The sequence below is a fragment of the Schistocerca cancellata genome, chromosome 1 (genome assembly GCF_023864275.1).
Source record: "Schistocerca cancellata isolate TAMUIC-IGC-003103 chromosome 1, iqSchCanc2.1, whole genome shotgun sequence".
NCBI classification, from domain to species: domain Eukaryota; kingdom Metazoa; phylum Arthropoda; class Insecta; order Orthoptera; family Acrididae; genus Schistocerca; species Schistocerca cancellata.
Window position 1 is genome coordinate 182795583 of NC_064626.1, and position 19096 is coordinate 182814678.

The 19096-nt window shown below is 41.8% G+C and overlaps 1 protein-coding gene across 1 annotated transcript in view; it reads right to left on the reverse strand.

The window, feature by feature from the left end:
• Positions 1-6239: 6239 nt before the first annotated feature.
• LOC126162174 (probable glutamate receptor) overlaps positions 6240-19096 on the reverse strand; it is a 127697-nt gene continuing 114840 nt past the window's right edge. The window contains exon 10 of the mRNA XM_049918529.1: positions 6240-6333. Coding sequence (XP_049774486.1) covers positions 6240-6333 — 94 coding nt within the window. The remainder of the gene's footprint in view (positions 6334-19096) is intronic.

Below are 19096 nucleotides of genomic sequence, written 5' to 3' on the forward strand. Positions count from 1 at the left end.
CAATTTTCAACCGTTCTGCGCATCCCTCTCCACTATCCACTGGCAGCCAATAATATTCATTCTCTTTCCGAGCAGCTAACATCAAGTTACAGCTAGACAGCGAGAATCTCGCTCCTACATGCTGAAATGTTACCGTACTTTGCAACAACCGAATTATTCATTCAACTTTTTTTTTACTTGTAGCTGTATAGAGGTGAATGTATACCTGTAAATGCTTAAGTGCGATTTTTCTTAAAAAAAAAAAAAAAAAGGCCAGGTGATGGCAATAAATGTGAGGTGCTTCACAAGCAGGCGAGGGGTATTATTTACCGCATTTATAACTTTTTCAAACGTGAATTTGAAAAGAATGGGTTTAACAACGACGTTTCAAAATGCTCCACCTGAATGATGAATGCCCAACATCAGAAAGACGTGTTACAGTTATGCAGGAGAAAAATTACTTCTATGGTAAACACTTCGTCAATCTAAAGAATTTAAAAAAAACGTTGGTTCCTGATATGTTAAGAAGAGTTTTTAATTCAGAGAAGTGACATAGGTGCAGCACGAACTACATAGCATATACAGATTCACGATACAATAGGAGGAGATAGTTCAACAGTGTATTACTTTGATGAAACGTGGGCCAATTAGAATCATTCCAGGAAGATCTGCTGGAAAATGAGTGGTGGTACTGGCGGTTTTAAAATTCTCGTAGGAATAGGTTCCCGGATAGTTATTCTGCACGCTGACTCTTCTTGTGGTTTTGTTTCTGAGAGTGAACATGCATCTACATGTAAGAAAAACAGCAATGACTACCATTCGGAAACGAACGCTGTCAGTTTCGTGAGTTGATTTACAATTCTTGTCCTACCATGCTTCGAAGTCGGCCGTTATCAGTTATAATTCAACTGTTACAGAGAAAACACCAAGTATAAACACCAGAGAAGAGGATATTTTTCGCTGGCTTAAAAATAAAAACATTAAGTACAGTATAAAACAGACTCATGCCGACCTCCTGCAACTCGTTAATTTATACAAGTTACGTGACAGAACATACAAACGTGACTTTCTTGCTCGTGAATGGGGTCACACAGTTTTGAGTTCACACACGTGTCACTGTTAATGTATCCCTATGGAATTAATTTGGGCAAAGGATGTCTGTGGTTTTCGATGTTATCTGTCATCATTCCCCAGAGTTATTCGCAGGTGATGGTTAATTGTTTGCTTATTCAATGGATTATAAATGCGGTCTCTCACTGTAATGTCGAACGAGTTAGTTTACACCCATAATGCCCGTTAACAGCGAAAAATATGACAACTTAGTGGCCATTTTTACGATAGTCTTTTCATTAGTCTTTCCTACCATTAATTCTTTTTTGTGCACAGTGATTGCTCTCAACAACAGTCAAACACATCAACACACACACCTTATACACATTTTTAAAAATTCTATTGAGTAGAAGCAGTTGTCAAGCAAATATAACGATTTCGTTTGTGCTTGGAGTTAATTTTGTTGTGTATTACATTTTTACTTATAATACAGTTCAAATCACAATAAATGATAATTATTGCAAGCAGTTTCATAAATCTTGTCGTTAGACAATTGTCATTTTGAGAAAAATTGTACTTCACGTCTTCACAAAACTGAGTCAGCTGTTCTCGCCTCCTGACGTCAGTCAGAGTAAATCTGTGGAGCAGTGGACACAACGTCAAGACGTAAATTAATATTTCTCTCATGACGACTGATCGAAATTGGTTTTAATATTTACTATTTCCCTCATATGTTTGAACGTACAATACGATGTACCGCAGGCAAATGAGCCTTACTGTTGTCCGCAGCAACGCAGTTCGGCAACATAGACTTTGCCAGCTCTCTGCTGCCGCGCATCCGCAGTTCTCATTCCTCCACTGCTCCGCCTCTGTACGCGGAAGCGCCTTCTTACATGAGGTGAGCTGTAATCTCTTTTCACGTTCGTATTATAATCGACCTTCAGTGGTTTTGATACATATTTGTAGTAATTTCATCAGACAATGGCTTAAACCCAGTACTTAATCACCAAAAGAATTAATTAAAGAATATTTTGTATAACGGTGTAAGTTACACAGTGTTCTCAGTGTGTTTGAAATTATTAGCTTGGTTTATTGCGCTTATAGAGTGAGTGAGGGAGTCAATGCAGAGTGTACGTCACATATGCATCATGAATAATTTGCTTTTATTTATGATGAAACAGCGTATAAATTATGTTGTATAACTAAATGTTATGTACAAGACGATATTTTTTTGTAACAATTTTCGGGTATATGGCCGGATCCCGTCGACATTCTGCCACAATATTTCGGCCCAGAGACGTCTTGCCATCTTCAGGTAGGTACACAACTACTGAAGAGCCCAGGTGCATTCATGGTATTTACGCTGAGTCTTGTGCATGTGAAATTTGATGGCACCATGAGTCAGTCGATGGCACGCGCGGGAGTGCCCAATAATATGTGCTACATTCGATGGTGGAAGTGAGAAATGATCTAATCATTGAGTATCGAATGAGCCAGTCTAATCCGTTCTGAATGGATAATTTTAATTATAGGGTTCCGATTTTTATCCAGTTGAGAGCCATTGTCACGATTTGTAAGATTATTCCACCAATTCTTTGATTACTGAATCCCAAAAACTGTAAAGTGGAGCTGAAATTTTTGTTCTATTGTGTTCCATTGAGTGTCTCATGGAAATACAGTGTTCAGCTGATTTTAACGGTTGCCGAAGACGGGTTTATCTTTCTTGTTCTGTACAACGCTCCTGGACAGTTCGTGTCGTCTGGCCTATACGTAAGTCGTTTTTAACAGATCCAACCAGGGCCAAGCTATGAGCTGGTGGACGGATGATATCCTTGATTTCATTTTTTCCTAGGCCATCTGCCTATTTTAGAAGACATAGTTGATTTGTAATCGTCATCAGTGTCCTCAGTGCTTTGCGTCTTATTATTATATAGTTGTGCATGGCCGTTCTTATTCGATGTGCAGTGTAGCCATTATCTTTAAAAACCTTCTCCAAGTGTTCTAATTCTGCTTGGAGGTTTTCATCGTTCAATATTATGTGCTCCCGATGTATTAAGGTACTAAGAACACATGCGGTTTGGGTGGGCTGATGGCAGCTAGACGCCTAGTGATATAGATCTGTGTGCTTGGGTTTTCTGTGCTCAAAATGTCCCAATGATCCATCATACTACAGCATACTAGCAAGTCTAGAAAGGATAAAGGCCCATCCTTCTCAGTCTCCATTGTAAAATTGGTGTTCTCATGTAATGAGTTTAAGTGACAAAGGAATTCTCGATTTCTTGTCTGCCATGAGCCCATACAACGAAAGTATCGTCTACATAACGCCAGAAAACCGTGGGCTTTACACCAGCAGACTCAAGTACTTTCTCCTCACAGTCCTCCATTAGAAGATTAGCCACCACAGGGAACAAAGGGCTCTCCATGGCGATGCCGTCTGTTTGTTCATAGAATTCGTTTTTAAATAACAAGTAGGTCGAGGAGAGAATATGTTCAAACAACGCCATCAGGTCAGCACTGAATAACTTGCCAATAAGATGTCCATTAAAGGCACTCTGGCAAAAAGTGAGCCACATCAAAGATAACTAGTAAATCCGAGCTGCTTATCTGAACTGTCATCAAGTAATTGACAAAATCCTGTGAATTACATGTATGGTGACAACACTTACCCACATACAGTTTGAGTTTTGCACTCGAGTAGGTTGAGGCAACAATATTACTTACTATTAATCGCATTGGGAGACCATCCTTGTGAATCTTGGGAAGACCAAGTGGTCTTGGTGGTAACGCTCTCTGTGGTCTCAGTCTATTGATAACTTGTTTAGGTAGAGAACTATCGTTCAGAAGAGTAGCAGTTTTTCTTGATCTACAGCTCGTTGGGTCCTTTTCGATTTTGTGATACGTAGAATCACTTAGCTGATTATACATCTTCGTGTAGAAGGCTTCCCTTATCAAAAGAACCGTGGCATTACCGTGATATTCGGGGAGTACGACAGTGTTAGTATCCTCTCGGAGGCAGCGGAGAGCAGCTCTTCCAGCTGGCGAGACGTTACTACATTGTGGCGCACATTTCACCAGCGTTCGGCAAGATTCTCGTCGAATCCACAGAGACAGGTCTAATGGCTTCCTCAATAGAAATGATGAAATCCATTAAAGGAGCTGAAGTATGTTTAGGAGCGAAGTTTAAACGCTTCTAAAGCACTGATATCGTCGCATCGTCAAAAAACTTATTCGTTATGTTCACCGTGTATCATCCAGCACATCTCGTATGCGCGAGGTTCGTTATAAATACGGTGAGTGCCCCTGGGCTCTTCAGTAGTTATCTATTCATCTGAAAATGGTAGGACGTCTCTGGGCCGAAATATCGTGGCAGAATGTCAACGGTATCCGGCTGCGCAGCCGAAAATTGTTAGAAGAAGAAATACACCGGGAAAATTTCAGAAACTGCAAAGTGCAGATTAATTTCGGTTTATTTCATTTCAGGAAATACAGGCTCTGGGAACTGATGTAAGTAAATTTAGAATTTAGATTGGCTAAAGAAGGTCATTACCAGGTTCAGCGTGAAAAACAATGAAGCTGGTTTGCTACAACACGTTTCAGTCAATCAGCAGGAAGATCGTTCGCAGTCTGAAGAGCGAGAAATTTGTGGGCTCTATTGTCGGCGGGGGGGGGGAGGGAGGATCACCTACCGTAGCGTGTGGAAGTATGCTTATGCATGCTACCAAATGTTGTAATTTGGTTCCGCTAAAAAGCAGAGTGGTTCAGGAAATGATTACGATCTGGCCTAAACAATGTCTCCAGAAGTTTCCAGATTTTTGGAGAATTTTGCGACTTTCTTACGATGCGCTTAAAAATTTCGTGTGGCCTGCTATGCAGTCGTAATTCCGAACACAGATTGCTGAATGTCTGTGAATTTTGTAGTATTGCGCAAGTGTATCACAACTGACAACCATCATTGCAAATACAAAGCATTTTTTCACTGTTGTAAGTCGCGGTTCTTTAGACAGCAGGTCGCGAGATCTGTTCTTGTGCTACTACTGACAGAATGTGCTACGCACGTCGGCGTGATAACGCAAGCTATGAGCAAATATTTCATTTTGCGTCAAGCATTGTGATATTTCTGCACTTGGTAGCATAGGGTTTATCGTTCAAATGAGGATATAGCACAAACACTTTAGATCAGAACTTATTTCATTCTGTTGCTTCAGTTGTACATATAGTTCAGCCTTTCTTTTAAACTGATTTTCAGATTGAAATACATTGTATGTCGTTCCAGAACAGGTTATGATTCTAAGGGAACTTATGGAAGTAAGGAATAAATTACGAAAGACATACTAGACCCGCGTTGTTTCAAATAGTTTAAAGAATACCCAATGCGAAAAATTTGAAAATAGTAGGTGATTATATACATGAGTAAAGGACAAGCAGTTACATAGGCTTATGTTTACTTTGGCTTTACTGTGCACATGAAGTCAAATATCCGTGTTCCTGTTGGATGTATTGAAAATATAAGTAATATCCCAACACTCATTTTTAAATAACTAGCCAGATCGACATTTTATTAAGTGCTCAAATGCACTGAAAGTTACGTCTGAGAGGTTGCTGATGCACAATTTATTGCATTTGAGTCAAGAGAGTATACATATGCAGAGTATGCAGTACCAACGCTAGTTTAGAAATTTGTCATTTTGTATAAGTTCGTAGGCTTCCACGGCCATTGTCACTGTAAAACTCAAAGCTTCAACCTACTTGCTGCAGTCTTCTTCAGGGCCGTTCAACGCCGTGAAGAAAACTGCAGCAAGTCGGTCGAAACATCGGCAGTTTTTTTGTTTTACAGTGAAGCAGCCTAATATCCAAAATTATTTCATTCAAAATTGACATTTAACGTTAACTATATTACGTATCAGTGCTGTGGATAGGTGTCTAGCGGATAGTAATACCCTCCAGAATTACATTTTCACATAGTTTATTGAAACCATAGGATAGAAATAACAGCAGTGCTTGATATCCAAGCTGACACATAAACAGCAGTTTTAAATTAAAGGCCGTGATCGTAATAACAAGCCTAATCAACGCAGGAGAACGAGTGTTGGCCGTGAAACAAGAATCCTAAAAATTCTGAGCAAATATTTTGTATTTGGATTAGATGGTAAAAAAATATTTTGTTCTAGGTAACAGTAGTATTCATAATTATGCCATGTCTTTCCTTTAATTTATTGGAGTGTACGTATTGAGAAACTCGATGTTTTACGATCTTCATTACGTCTTGTGTTCATGACGGTCACAGTTGTTGTCCTCTTCACTTTTCTGGAAATAAATTGAAAGCATTAATAGCGTCAAATTAAAAGAAGAGATCCACACAGCGGATACAGTGCTGCTCACTCTGTTAAGTTTTACTGTAGTCAGCGTAGAGTGCAAAACAAAAAAAAAAAAAACAAAAAAGAATCATGTTACATTTTATCCGTTTCTTAATTTAAGGGACAGAGAACGCAGATCTAGTAACATTCATACATAAATTATTTTAATAGGATCTTGACGCTGTATCAACAAATTTTTAATATATGGCTTGAATTCAGTTAGATTTAATCTTAAATCTCCTGGATAAGTGTCTTCCAATCTGTTTTTAGGGTTCTGTATCTCAGTCAGTAAAAACAGAACCCGTAATAAAATCAGTTTGTTGTACGAGTGTCTAAGTCAAAAGATACGGCCATTAATGTCACCTATTTTGATATTCGCAAATTCACTTACCAAAACCTACAGGTACGTCCCATTGGCCTAGAATCACGAAATTTGCCAAGAAGGATGGTTGCACAGCACAGTCAAAGGAAAAAAATTCGAAAACTGTAAATCTCTAATTGTACCACACGAGAAAGATATTTCTTTTGTCATTTGTTATCCAAAGCCAAGCTTGGAATTAATACAGTCTGTAGTTTTGCATTCAGGCTGACTGGTTCGCAATGGTAAAAGTTTAACATCAGGCAAGTAATGACTTTATTTGCTTCATTTGCAGACTAGTCTGCGAATGTTGGCTTCATATACAACTTGAAACGCCATATCTACGTGTAGCAATGGCTCTTGGAAATCTGATAATGGATGAATTCCGAAATGCATCATATGAGCAATAGAGTCATTGCTTGGCTGATGTTTGTCTTTTACCATTGCGACCCACTCGACTTGAATGCAGAATTATTAATTATTATAATAATGGCTGCCCTGCCTCCTGCATGACTTTGTCACATTTATGTTGCTAAAGTTAGGACATTCTCGACAGTCTTGAAATCTCTGAGAGCGATATCTTGCCAATGCCAATGTCGATAACAGGCAAAAATTATCCAGATTCTCGATTCCCGGAATGGCTGAACTGTTTGTATACATAATTAAGTCTGTACGGAACTACCAGTGTGCGAGTCCTACAGGCACATGGTCATTTGTTTGTTTAAATCCTTGTATTTGTAGTTTATTTTATTTTTGTAATAATTTTAGCAGCTGCACTGAAATTCCGTCCCACGATGTACGAAGATGGAAAAGTTATCAAAAAGCGCCTTGCAATAGTTTGTAATACATGATAAGTAGTAGGTATGTCTCTCTGAAGCCAGAACTGCTTCCAGAATGTACCTTAAGTTGTTCGTTAGTGCTTAATACAGTTAGTTCTGACTATAATGTGGCATCCAGTTTTTCAGTGTGGCTGGTAATCTACTAGGGTATTTCCATACTTACAACATCTTCAAACATACTTTCAAAGCCTGTGTGAAGTACGTTTATATGTTATAGGTTGGAACATCACCATCCTGGCAGTTTGTCTGTCGCAGACAGGAAAACTAGAAAAACTCGCTCCGGGCAACGTTTTGCTTCATAAGTTTAATTCGGTCAAGACGAGCTGAACTGATGGACTTTGTTTTTGATCAAATTCACACTGTCACCCTGTAACTGCAAGGTAACTTCATTAAATATAGTAAACAAATCTGATAAATTAGCAATGACTAGTTTACAATTAATTAAACTTTTAATTGGCCTATGCATCCACGAAAGCAGCCAAATGTGATAGGTGCTCCATCTGCTGCCCCTGATGTTACGAGGGTTGTCCAGAAAATAATGCACTGCATTTTTTCTTCAACAATTCTCTATTGAACATAATGAGAATTTCACGCACGAAAGAACGGTGTTTTATCTACACACCCTATTAGCGTCCGCCCTCGCGAATGACATCAGTTCGCTGCAACATGTCAGCTGTGACAGCCGTGGATTGTCTCCCTGACCGCTGCAAATCGTGGAGTTCCGCCGAACCGCCGTCTGATGACCTCATCCTCCGTGCCCAGTGGCTAACGGTACTTCTGTCGACAGCAGATTCTCCATAGACTTTGCACAAGCGTTTGTGGATATTCCCCACAGTTTCTTTCTCTGCAATGAGAAAGTCAATGACGGCAGTTGCTTGTAACGCCATTTTGAAACTGTCCTGCAGCTACGCTATCTGTCGGAAGTGGCGGAAACTTGGCGCGCTCCCTCAGGAGACTTCAAATAATACATACGTAACGTTTCGCATTCGTAGCATTGTTTTCGGCGGAGAAAACAAAAAATGCTGTGCGTTACTTTCTGGGCAACCGTCGTACATTCTCCATAAAATAATCTTTCAAAACATTAAATCCTGACTGACCTTTAGTGCCTGTTGTCACTGTTTTCGTGAAGAGCAGTTCTTAATGGATTTCTTGGTCCACAACAAAGCAAAAACTTACCAATAACAGTGCTTCATTACAAGGGAAAGTTGATTCGTCCAGTTATGTGGAAAAAGGGGCCCTCTGCAGATAACTACATAAGATGCTTCCAATATTGTCTCATTTCATCAACACGTCTTTGAACTGTGTTGTTGCTTAAAGGAATTCTTTTGATTATATCATAAGCAGGCTTATGTAGAACAGTTTTTGAAACTTCTTCAGTGGCTTGCAAAATTAGCTGTTCCCTAATAGTTCCTCGTTCCCTAGATTTTGCTGTAAGTAGCAAGATATTGTGTGATGCCAGCAAACCATCATTGTCTCTCTGTGACACAGAAGTGAACATGCTGTTTACTCTGTGTCTCTTTAGAAGCTTTTCTTCAAGTACACTAACGAAAAAGAATCGTAACATCAAAAAAAGTAATATAGTTATGTAATTTCAGGAATGCATTTGTCTAGATAACATGTTTAAGTGATTGACCCCGCAAAATCATAGGTTAATATAACCGCGAGATAAGCCATTGCACGTGTGAAATGCTGGTACATTAATAACCGGTGTAACCGCCAGAATGTTGAATGCAAACATGGGAACGGGCATGCATTGTGTTTACGAGTACCAGATCACTTTGTGGGGTGGAGTTCCATGCCTGTTGTAATCGATCGGTCAATATAAGGGCGATTAATGCCCTTTGCGGATGACGCTGGAATTGCCATCCGATGACGTTCCGTATGTGCTCGATTGGACACAGATCTGGTGATCGAGGAGGCCAAGGCAACATGTCGACAATGTGCAGAACTTGTTGGGTTACAACAGCACAGAGTCCTCCTGCTATTATATGAAATCGCATCCCAGACCATAACTACAGATGCAGGTCCAGTGCGTCTAGCACACAGACAGTTTAGGTGCAGGTCCTCAACTGCCTCCTTATAACCCACACACAGCCATCATTGGCGCCGAGTCAGAACCAGCTTTCATCAGCAAACGCAACAGGCCTCCACCCTGAGCTTCAATGGGCTCTCGCTTGACACCAATGAAGTTGCAAATGGCGGTGGTTTAGAGTCAGTGGATACACGCTACAGGTCGTCTGGCTCGGAACTGTCCTTCAAGTAACTGATTTTTAACAGTGCGTTGTGTCACTGTGGTGCGACCGTACATTCTCGTGGCCACCGCTGCCAGCAGCTACGTACAGTGGCTACATTACTGCCAGATCTTTCTGCGATATCGCAGAAGGAACATCCAGCGTCTCGTAGCCCTATTACACGACCTCAATCAAACCCAGTGAGGTGTAGATAATTGCGTCTCTGTGGCCTTAATGATATTCTTGACTAACATCAACTCACCACGTCCAGTCTCAAAGGCAACCAACGCTGACGACCTTTACAGTGCGTATTTAAAGCATCCTCATAGTGGCGCTACTCTTGTACGACTGGCTTGAAATTTGAGTAGATATCGTCTTTCAGACGTAGAAATACGCCTACCAATTTTCGTTGTTATCGCACAACTCCTTCTTGGTGCTGCGATTTTTTCTGTCAGTGTATTTCAAAGTATTTCAAATTTTTACCTGATTTATCAGGGTGATACATTTAGAGGTGATCCTCCAGAGTGGATGGTTTCATGACGTTATTACTTAGCACTTTGTCGCATAAAAGGCACATAGGTAACCGTTTGTCTGACAGTGATGGAATGAAGTGAAACTTCAAATAATCGACCGAGGGAGGTGGTGCAGTGACTAGCGCCCTGGACTCGCATTCGGGAGGACGACGGTTCAACCCCGCGTTCTGCCATCCTGATTTAGGTTTTCCGTGACTTCCCTAAATCGCTCCAGGCAAATGCCGGGATGGTTCCTTCGAAACGGCACGGCCGACTTCCTTCCCTGTCCTTCCCTAATCCGATGAGACCGATGACCTCGCCGTCTCGTCTCCTCCCCCAAACAACCCTCAAATAATCGACACTGTACTATCTACCTTTCTTTCTAGATTCATCAATTTTGGCGAGATCCCACGAGCCATATGGTTTTATACCTGACTGATGCAGTTTCGCCGTCAGTTCGCTATTCAGGAGCCAGTGCTGATTAATTAAGCTACGCAATGGAATTTAATAAAACGCTATATGTTATGGGCCGCTGAGCGCTGTATCTTAATTTGATCTCACTGAACTTTCTATTACTCCTACATACAGAGATGTTAATCATGAACTACGAAATGAAAATTATTGAGTAAAGTATATTTATAATTTATTCCGCAACTGACATATTACATCATGAAGGGATTAAAAATTCATTGCTGACAGTTTCAATTCAAGTAGTACATAATGGTCACATTGGTGACAGTACCTAGTTATTGGTAAGGCTCTGAGATGGATGGAGGTGGTAGTTTGGTTACGACAATTTACTATCATTGTTGCTAAATCGCGAAGGTGTATGACAGGTGTACAGTGACTGCAAGGCGTGAGAATGACAGAAAATGAGGACAATCATCTTACTGGGGCATAGAGACAGACAGAGGGTTCGCTGCTGCCGTAAAAGTTAACAAGTTATCGCACGTGTCTGCGCCTACCATGCTGGCACTGCAGTGTGTTCTTACTGTAAGCAGCGATTGTCGACGTCGAACCACAGTGGCGTAACTTGAGAGAGTTCTGTCTCTGCCAGTCCGGCGTCTGCTCCTCTGAGTCTGCCCGTCTCCGAATCTCAGGGTCCAAAAATTCGACCCCAAACGTATCTTGTTCCGGACTCCATGACCAAATGTACGTGAATGTCCTGTTCTTCCTTCCGTGCCCAAAAGTTTGCGAATATCATAAAAACGCACTCCTCCATGCCCAGCGACAGTTCTTCGCGCGCTTAATATTTCCAACCAATCACCCAGTTTGCCTCCCACACTGGCTAGCGATATAATATTGTAATGTGTTTCGACCACCCTCCAGCGGGTCCTTAAAAACTCCTCTCCCAGTCAGTTTTACTACCCTTCTCAGTCTAAAAAGCCGAACCTCAGGACGTACGTCAGAGGCCGTCTGCCAGTGACAGACTGTGTTTTTCCCACCGGCGCGACTTCGTCATTGTGGGGAAAAAAGAAGAAAAAAAGCCCTATTCTCTCGCTATCGGTTTGGCGAGCGACCAGCCAAACAATACAGTCAGAATCAGTGGTCTTTTTGATACACTAACGAAAGATGTGATCTGCAGATTGAGCCTATACCTTTGCACTCCCAGAGTAGCATTTCTTTGAAATTCCTCACACAACCAGGCCACGTTTCCTTGTTAACCAGAGGGTGTATTTCACGGCCCGCTGGTTACACTGGACGGGAGCTATATGGGTTGCGTTTTTAGCACAGTGACTACATCCTGACATATAGTCCCTAGCCCTGGCAGGCTGTGGCTATTTTGTACAGGAGCAGAAATGATAAGCGAAAACGTAAATGTAGTAATCAGAAGTTGTACGTAACTTGTAAGTTTCTCGAAGCATTGCGAAGAAATTTTACAAGAGAACAAACGGTAATAAGGTCCAGCTACAACCAGAAGCAAACTAAAGAATATGGTACAGTGTGAGGCTCCACTACTAACACACGAGCAAACTGTCGAAGGCTGATGAAGAGCGAAGACTGTTTAAGACTGCAACTGAGGTGGGCCATGTAGCTGTCACCAGGCATCTTATATCACGACGGCGGAGGGTGTTCATAGTCGGAGCCACTGAAGACATGGCTCAGCGGGCGTGTATCATTGGATCCGCTTGGTCCCCGCGCGACAGCTATCGCCGTCTGTCGGAAACGTGCGTTTCCAGCTTTGAGACGCCAGTGGGGCTCGTATCGATCTGTGATATCACAGTGGAATATTGCCGGCCGGCAACTGCGCAGCCACATGCACAAAGCCCCGTCCTTCTGATTTCCCTCTGCTATGGGTTCACTGTTCAGCCCATAAAAGACACAGCCTGCTGCGTCCTAAGGGACTGACCCTCTTGCCAGTCCTTCACTCTCTCTAGTGCTCGCCTGCCCCTGCCTCTACGTGGTTTAATAAGATACATACGAAATCCCATCAGAACAGAAAACCACAGAGAATTAGTACTGTCCCTGCAGTAACTGCCATATCCGTCTTTAAGATTCCAAGTACAATTGGCGTGTTCAGTTGTCGTTAGCATACTAATATGTTCCATCACTGCTTACATGGATGACATGTGACTAACCAGAATGATTACCCACCTCTCAGTTTGTGGACAAAATTAAGCTGTTTGGGTAAATATCATAAGACATAGTAACCAAAATCAACTCTGTCAAACTCAAGTCGTGGTCAGCACATCTCTGCGTAATAGAGGATAGTACAAAAAGAAAATCTGATAAAAAAAATAATTTACTTACTTTTCTATGGCTCTGTCAGACAACGTAAGACTGACTCACTGTAACTTTCAGATACATACGCAGATCTTAATTTGTAATCCTATCCATTTATTTCTGCAAACATATTTACTGTGCTGTTACAAATGATTGAAGCGATTTCATAAATTCACTGTAGCTCCATTCATTGACATATGGTCACGACACACTACAGATACGTAGAAAAACTCATAAAGTTTTGTTCGGCTGAAGCCGCACTTCAGGTTTCTGCCGCCAGAGCGCTCGAGAGCGCAGTGAGACAAAATGGCGACAGGAGCCGAGAAAGCGTATGTCGTGCTTGAAATGCACTCACATCTGTCAGTCATAACAGTGCAACGACACTTCAGGACGAAGTTCAACAAAGATCCACCAACTGCTAGCTCCATTCGGCGATGGTATGCGCAGTTTAAAGCTTCTGGATGCCTCTGTAAGGGGAAATCAACGGGTCGGCCTGCAGTGGGCGAAGAAACGGTTGAACGCGTGCGGGCAAGTTTCATGCGTAGCCCGCGGAAGTCGACGAATAAAGCAAGCAGGGAGCTAAACGTACCACAGCCGACAGTTTGGAAAATCTTACGGAAAAGGCTAAAGCAGAAGCCTTACCATTTACAATTGCTACAAGCCCTGACACCCGATGACAAAGTCAAACGCTTTGACTTTTCGGCGCGGTTGCAACACCTCATGGAAGAGGATGCGTTCAGTGCGAAACTTGTTTTCAGTGATGAAGCAACATTTTTTCTTAATGGTGAAGTGAACAGACACAATGTGCGAATCTGGGCGGTAGAGAATCATCACGCATTCGTGCAGCAAATTCGCAATTCACCAAACGTTAACATTTTTTGTGCAATCTCACAGTTTAAAGTTTACGGCCCCTTTTTCTTCTGCGAAAAAAACGTTACAGGACACGTGTATCTGGACATTCTGGAAAATTGGCTCATGCCACAACTGGAGACCGACAGCGCCGACTTCATCTTTCAACAGGATGGTGCTCCACTGCACTTCCATCATGATGTTCAGCATTTCTTAAACAGGAGATAGGAAAACCGATGGATCGGTCGTGGTGGAGATCATGATCAGCAATTCATGTCATGGCCTCCATGCTCTCCCGACTTAACCCCATGCGATTTCTTTCTGTGGGGTTATGTGAAAGATTCAGTGTTTAAACCTCCTCTACCAAGAAACGTGCCAGAACTGCGAGCTCGCATCAATGATGCTTTCGAACTCATTGATGGGGACATGCTGCGCTGAGTGTGGGAGGAACTTGATTATCGGCTTGATGTCTGCCGAATCACTAACGGGGCACATATCGAACATTTGTGAATGCCTAAAAAAACTTTTTGAGTTTTTGTATGTGTGTGCAAAGCATTGTGAAAATATCTCAAATAATAAAGTTATTATAGAGCTGTGAAATCGCTTCAATCATTTGTAATAACGCTGTATTTTTCTATAATATAATTTATGTAATATTTAATTCCTGTAATGTTTATTTATTCTGTAATATTTACTTAACTGCAAAACTTATTTTTCTATAGTAGACCTAAGCTGTGGATACTTTAATATGAATAATAGTACTACTGCCCGGCTAGCCGCGCGGCCTAATGCTCTGCTTCCCGAGTGGGAAGGCGTGCCGGTCCCCGGCACGAATCCGACCGGCACATTAGTGTCGAGGCCCGGTGTGCCGGCCAGCCCGTGGATGGTTTTTAAGGCGGTTTTCCATCTACCTCGGCGAATGCGGGCTGGTCCCCCTTATTCCATCTCTGTTACACTATGTCGGCAGTTGCTGCACAAACAGTGTCTCCACGTACGCGTACACCATAATTGCTCTACCACGCAAACATCTGGGGCTACACTCGTCTGGTATGAGACGTTCCCGGGGGGGGGTTCCAGGTTCCACTGGGGGCTGAACCGCACAATAACCCTGAGTTCGGTGTGGCCTGGCGGCTGGGTGGGTGGGCTATTTGTGGGGTTGTAAACCACTGAGGGCTATGGCGGAACGAATCCTATCCGTCGTTTCTAGGTCTCCAGTTTAAATACATAGTACAATACAATGCTACTTACATAACACCATAACAAATTTGTAAAACTGACGCAGTCCATATCCTGCGATATATTCACAGCATGGATCATCAGAAAACTAAATAAGAAATAAAGAAAAAAATATTCGTATGGTACATAACCGTAGTCTCTTCACAAAGATATGAAAGAGGGCTCCCTAATTCTAGTTCGACCTCCGCCCACAAATGTCTTGCGCCTGTCCACTGTGAGCCTCAGCGATGTAACACAAAACCTTGCATATATAGCCATATTGGATTCTTGTGCCACTTAGTGTTGTGTTGCAAATTGATACATCTCCTGATAAGTGACAAAGCAATTCCGGGACCATCATGGGCTGCACAAGATACTTTTTCCACTACATGGAGAAGGGTAAGGGGTAGTATTTTACGGTATGGAGCTAGAAGAATAATAATGTTGGGAGCAGGAAAGCGAAAATAAGGTTGCTCCAGCCTCTTCTTAGCAGATGAGACGAATAGTGATGCACGTACAAAGAAGCTAGCTTCAGTTCTGTGAAAAGTATTAGGAATTCTGCTTGGTACCTGTCTAAATGAAATACATTTTCGTGGATCCCATTTAAATCTAACGCATCCCCCAGTTTTTGTTTCCTCTGACAAGGATGCCTTGCAGGTCGGAGTCGACCCATGGGCGTCGATACGGATCGCTTTTGGACACACTGCTCCAAAAATATAGCTTGTGTGTAAATAGCCGCAAGAGTAAATATTAGGGAACCAGCCGACCGAAGTGGCCGTGCGGTTAAAGGCGCTGCAGTCTGGAACCGCAAGACCGCTACGGTCGCAGGTTCGAATCCTGCCTCGGGCATGGCTGTTTGTGATGTCCTTAGGTTAGTTAGGTTTAACTAGTTCTAAGTTCTAGGGGACTAATGACCTCAGCAGTTGAGTCCCATAGTGCTCAGAGCCATTTGAACAATTTTTTTTAGGGAACCATGAAAATCCCTCGTACCATTACATCACTCTAGAGGTGGCAGTAAATTTCTGGTGGCCGTGATTCGTATACAAAGCGATGGTGGCCTAAATTGCATGGTTATAACTGCAACACGCCCGGGTTTCCGGGTTCGATTCCCGGCGGGGTCAGGGATTTTCTCTGCCTCGTGATGACTGGGTGTTGTGTGATGTCCTTTGTTAGTTAGGTTTAAGTAGTTCTAAGTTCTATGGGACTGATGACCATAGATGTTAAGTCCCATAGTGCTCAGAGCCATTTTTTTATAACTGCAATGTGTCGGAGGAATTCTGTGAGACTCATAGACAAAGTGATGGTGGAATAAATTGTGATGCTAGAGCCAGAATCAATGCAGCGTGGATAGGATTACATGAAGTCATAGGAATTCTGTGTGACAAAAAAATTCTATGATTCAAGCGCGGAAATGGATTCACGTTCTCAGTACAGGGCGAGTTCATCCCGCTATTCCTAAGGGGCAGCTGCCTTAATTGCCTGTTACCTACTGAGCTATGTGCTTCATCCTTTATGTCGGTTCATTCTCTGTACATCTCGGCTACATTGTGGGATCGGAGGCGTGCGCACGCCGGCTGTACTGCAACCTTTCTTAAACGATTTTAAACGATTTTTAAGAAACTATTCGCTGAAAAAATTTAATTCTCCTTCCATCTCATAATCTCATGCGCCAGCTTCATGATGAACTAATATCATTTTAAGCAAGATACTGCATTAAATTTGAATATTTTTCAATTAAATTTACGGCTCACCTGAAATTGCGTTTAATCCGTTTTAGACCACATAATGCTGCCGAAATTTTGACACGCAATGCGTAGGATGCAATGCGGCAGGCAATGCGTAGGATGCATGCAATGCGTAGGATATTTTTCCATGAACACACAAAACTTTCTTATCTGTTGCGATATACAAGCGACAACAGTTTTTTTCAATGAAGTAATGTAATTATTTTAAGAGTCACCGATAGCTGGTCACATGAGAGAACTATTTCAGGTCTGTGACAATATAAGTGAAGGAGAAAAGGACCGAATAAGTAATCAAAGGGTAATTTTCTAGGAGTCGGGGCGTGGAATGTCGGAAGTTTGAACGTGGTAGGGAAACTAGAAAACCTGAACAGCGAAATGCTAGGCCTCAGTCTAGATATAGCGATGGTAGTGAACTGAAATGGAACGACGACAAGGGTTTCTGGTCAGAAGGGTGTAGGGTAAAAGCAGCGGCAGCCGAAAACGGTATAATAGGAATATTATTCGTTATGAGTAGGAAGGTAGGACAGAGTGTGAGTTACTGCGAACAATTCCGTGAACTTTTCAGTCATGGAGGACTGAAACGCAGTTTTAGGGGAGGGAGTAGAAGAAAGGGTTACGGTAGAATACGGACTTGTTAGTATGAATGAGAGAAGAGAAAGAAGAACTGAATTCTCCAATGAATTTCAGATGGTAATAGCGTATACTCTGTTCAGGAACCACAAGAGGAGGAGGTATACTTGGAAAAGGCCGGGTGATACGAGAAGATTTCAGTTAGATTACATCATGGTCAGACAGAGACTCCGGAATCAGATACTGGATTGTAAGGCGTACCCAGGAGTGAGTATAGATACGATATAGTAATGATGAAGAGTACGCAAAAGTTTGAGACATTAATCAGGAAGAAACAATGCGCAAAGAAGTGGAATAAGGACCTACTAAAGAAGGAAAAGACACGCTTGAAATTTTCTGAGGCTTTAGCTACTACGATAGAGAATAGCTCAGTAGGCAGTTCAGGTGAAGAGGAATGGACAAATTTAAAAAGGGAATCATAGAAGCTGGAAAGAAAAACATAGGTACAAGGAAGGTAAATGGGAAGAAACCATGGATAACAGAAGAAATACTTCAGCTGATCGATGAAAGAAGGAAATACAAAAATTTTCAGAGAAATTTATGGAATGCAGAAATGCAGTCATTTAGGAACGACATAAATAGGAAGTGCGGGAAAGCTAAGGTGAAATGGCTACATGGAAAACGTGAAGAAATTGAAAAAGAAATGATTGTCGGAAAGATTAGCTCAGTATATAGAAAAGTCAAAACAGCCTTCGGTTAAATTAAGAAGCGAGGGAGATAACATTAAATGCAGAGATGAGCGGATAGGTGGAAAGAATACACTGAAGGCCTGTGTGAGGGGGAGGACTTCTCTGATGTGATAGAGGATGAAACAGGAATCGACAGGGAACAGATTGGGGACCCAGTATTAGAGCCAGAATTTAAAAAAAGCTTTGTAAGATCAAATAACGCAGAAGGGATGGATAATATTCTATTAGAATTTTTAAAATCATTTGGGGAATGGCAACAAAATGACTACGCATGATGGTGTCTAGAATATATGAGACTAGCGAACTACCATCTGATTTTCGGAAACGCTTCATCCACAAAATTTTGAAGACAGCAAAAGCCGACAGCTCATGCATGAACACTTACAATAATAACACACAGAAAATGAAAAAGAAATCTGAGGATCTGTTGAATGACCATCAGTTTGGCTTTAGGAAGGTAAAGGCAGAGGCAGTTCTGAGGTTGCGGTTGATTAGTGGAAACAACACTGAAGAAAAATCAAGAAGCGTCCATAGGATTAGCCGGCCTGGAAAAAAGTTCGACGATGTAAAAAGGAGCCAAACGTTCAAAGTAGTGAGAAAAACAGGGGTAAGCTGTAGGGAAGACAGGTAATATACAATATGTACAAGAAGCAAGAGGGAACAATGAGACTGGGACACCAGGTACGATTTTTTCGCATTAAAAGAGGTGTAAGACAGATATGTAGTCTTTCGCCGTACTGTTCAATCTATACATCGAACAAGCGGCGATGGAAATAAAAGAAATTCAAGAATTGGATTAAAATTCAATGTGAAAGGGTATCAGTGACAAGATTTGCTGATGACATTGGTATCCTCTGTGAAAGTGATGAAGAATTACATGTACTGTTGAATGGAATGAACAGTCTAATTGAAACTAAGTCG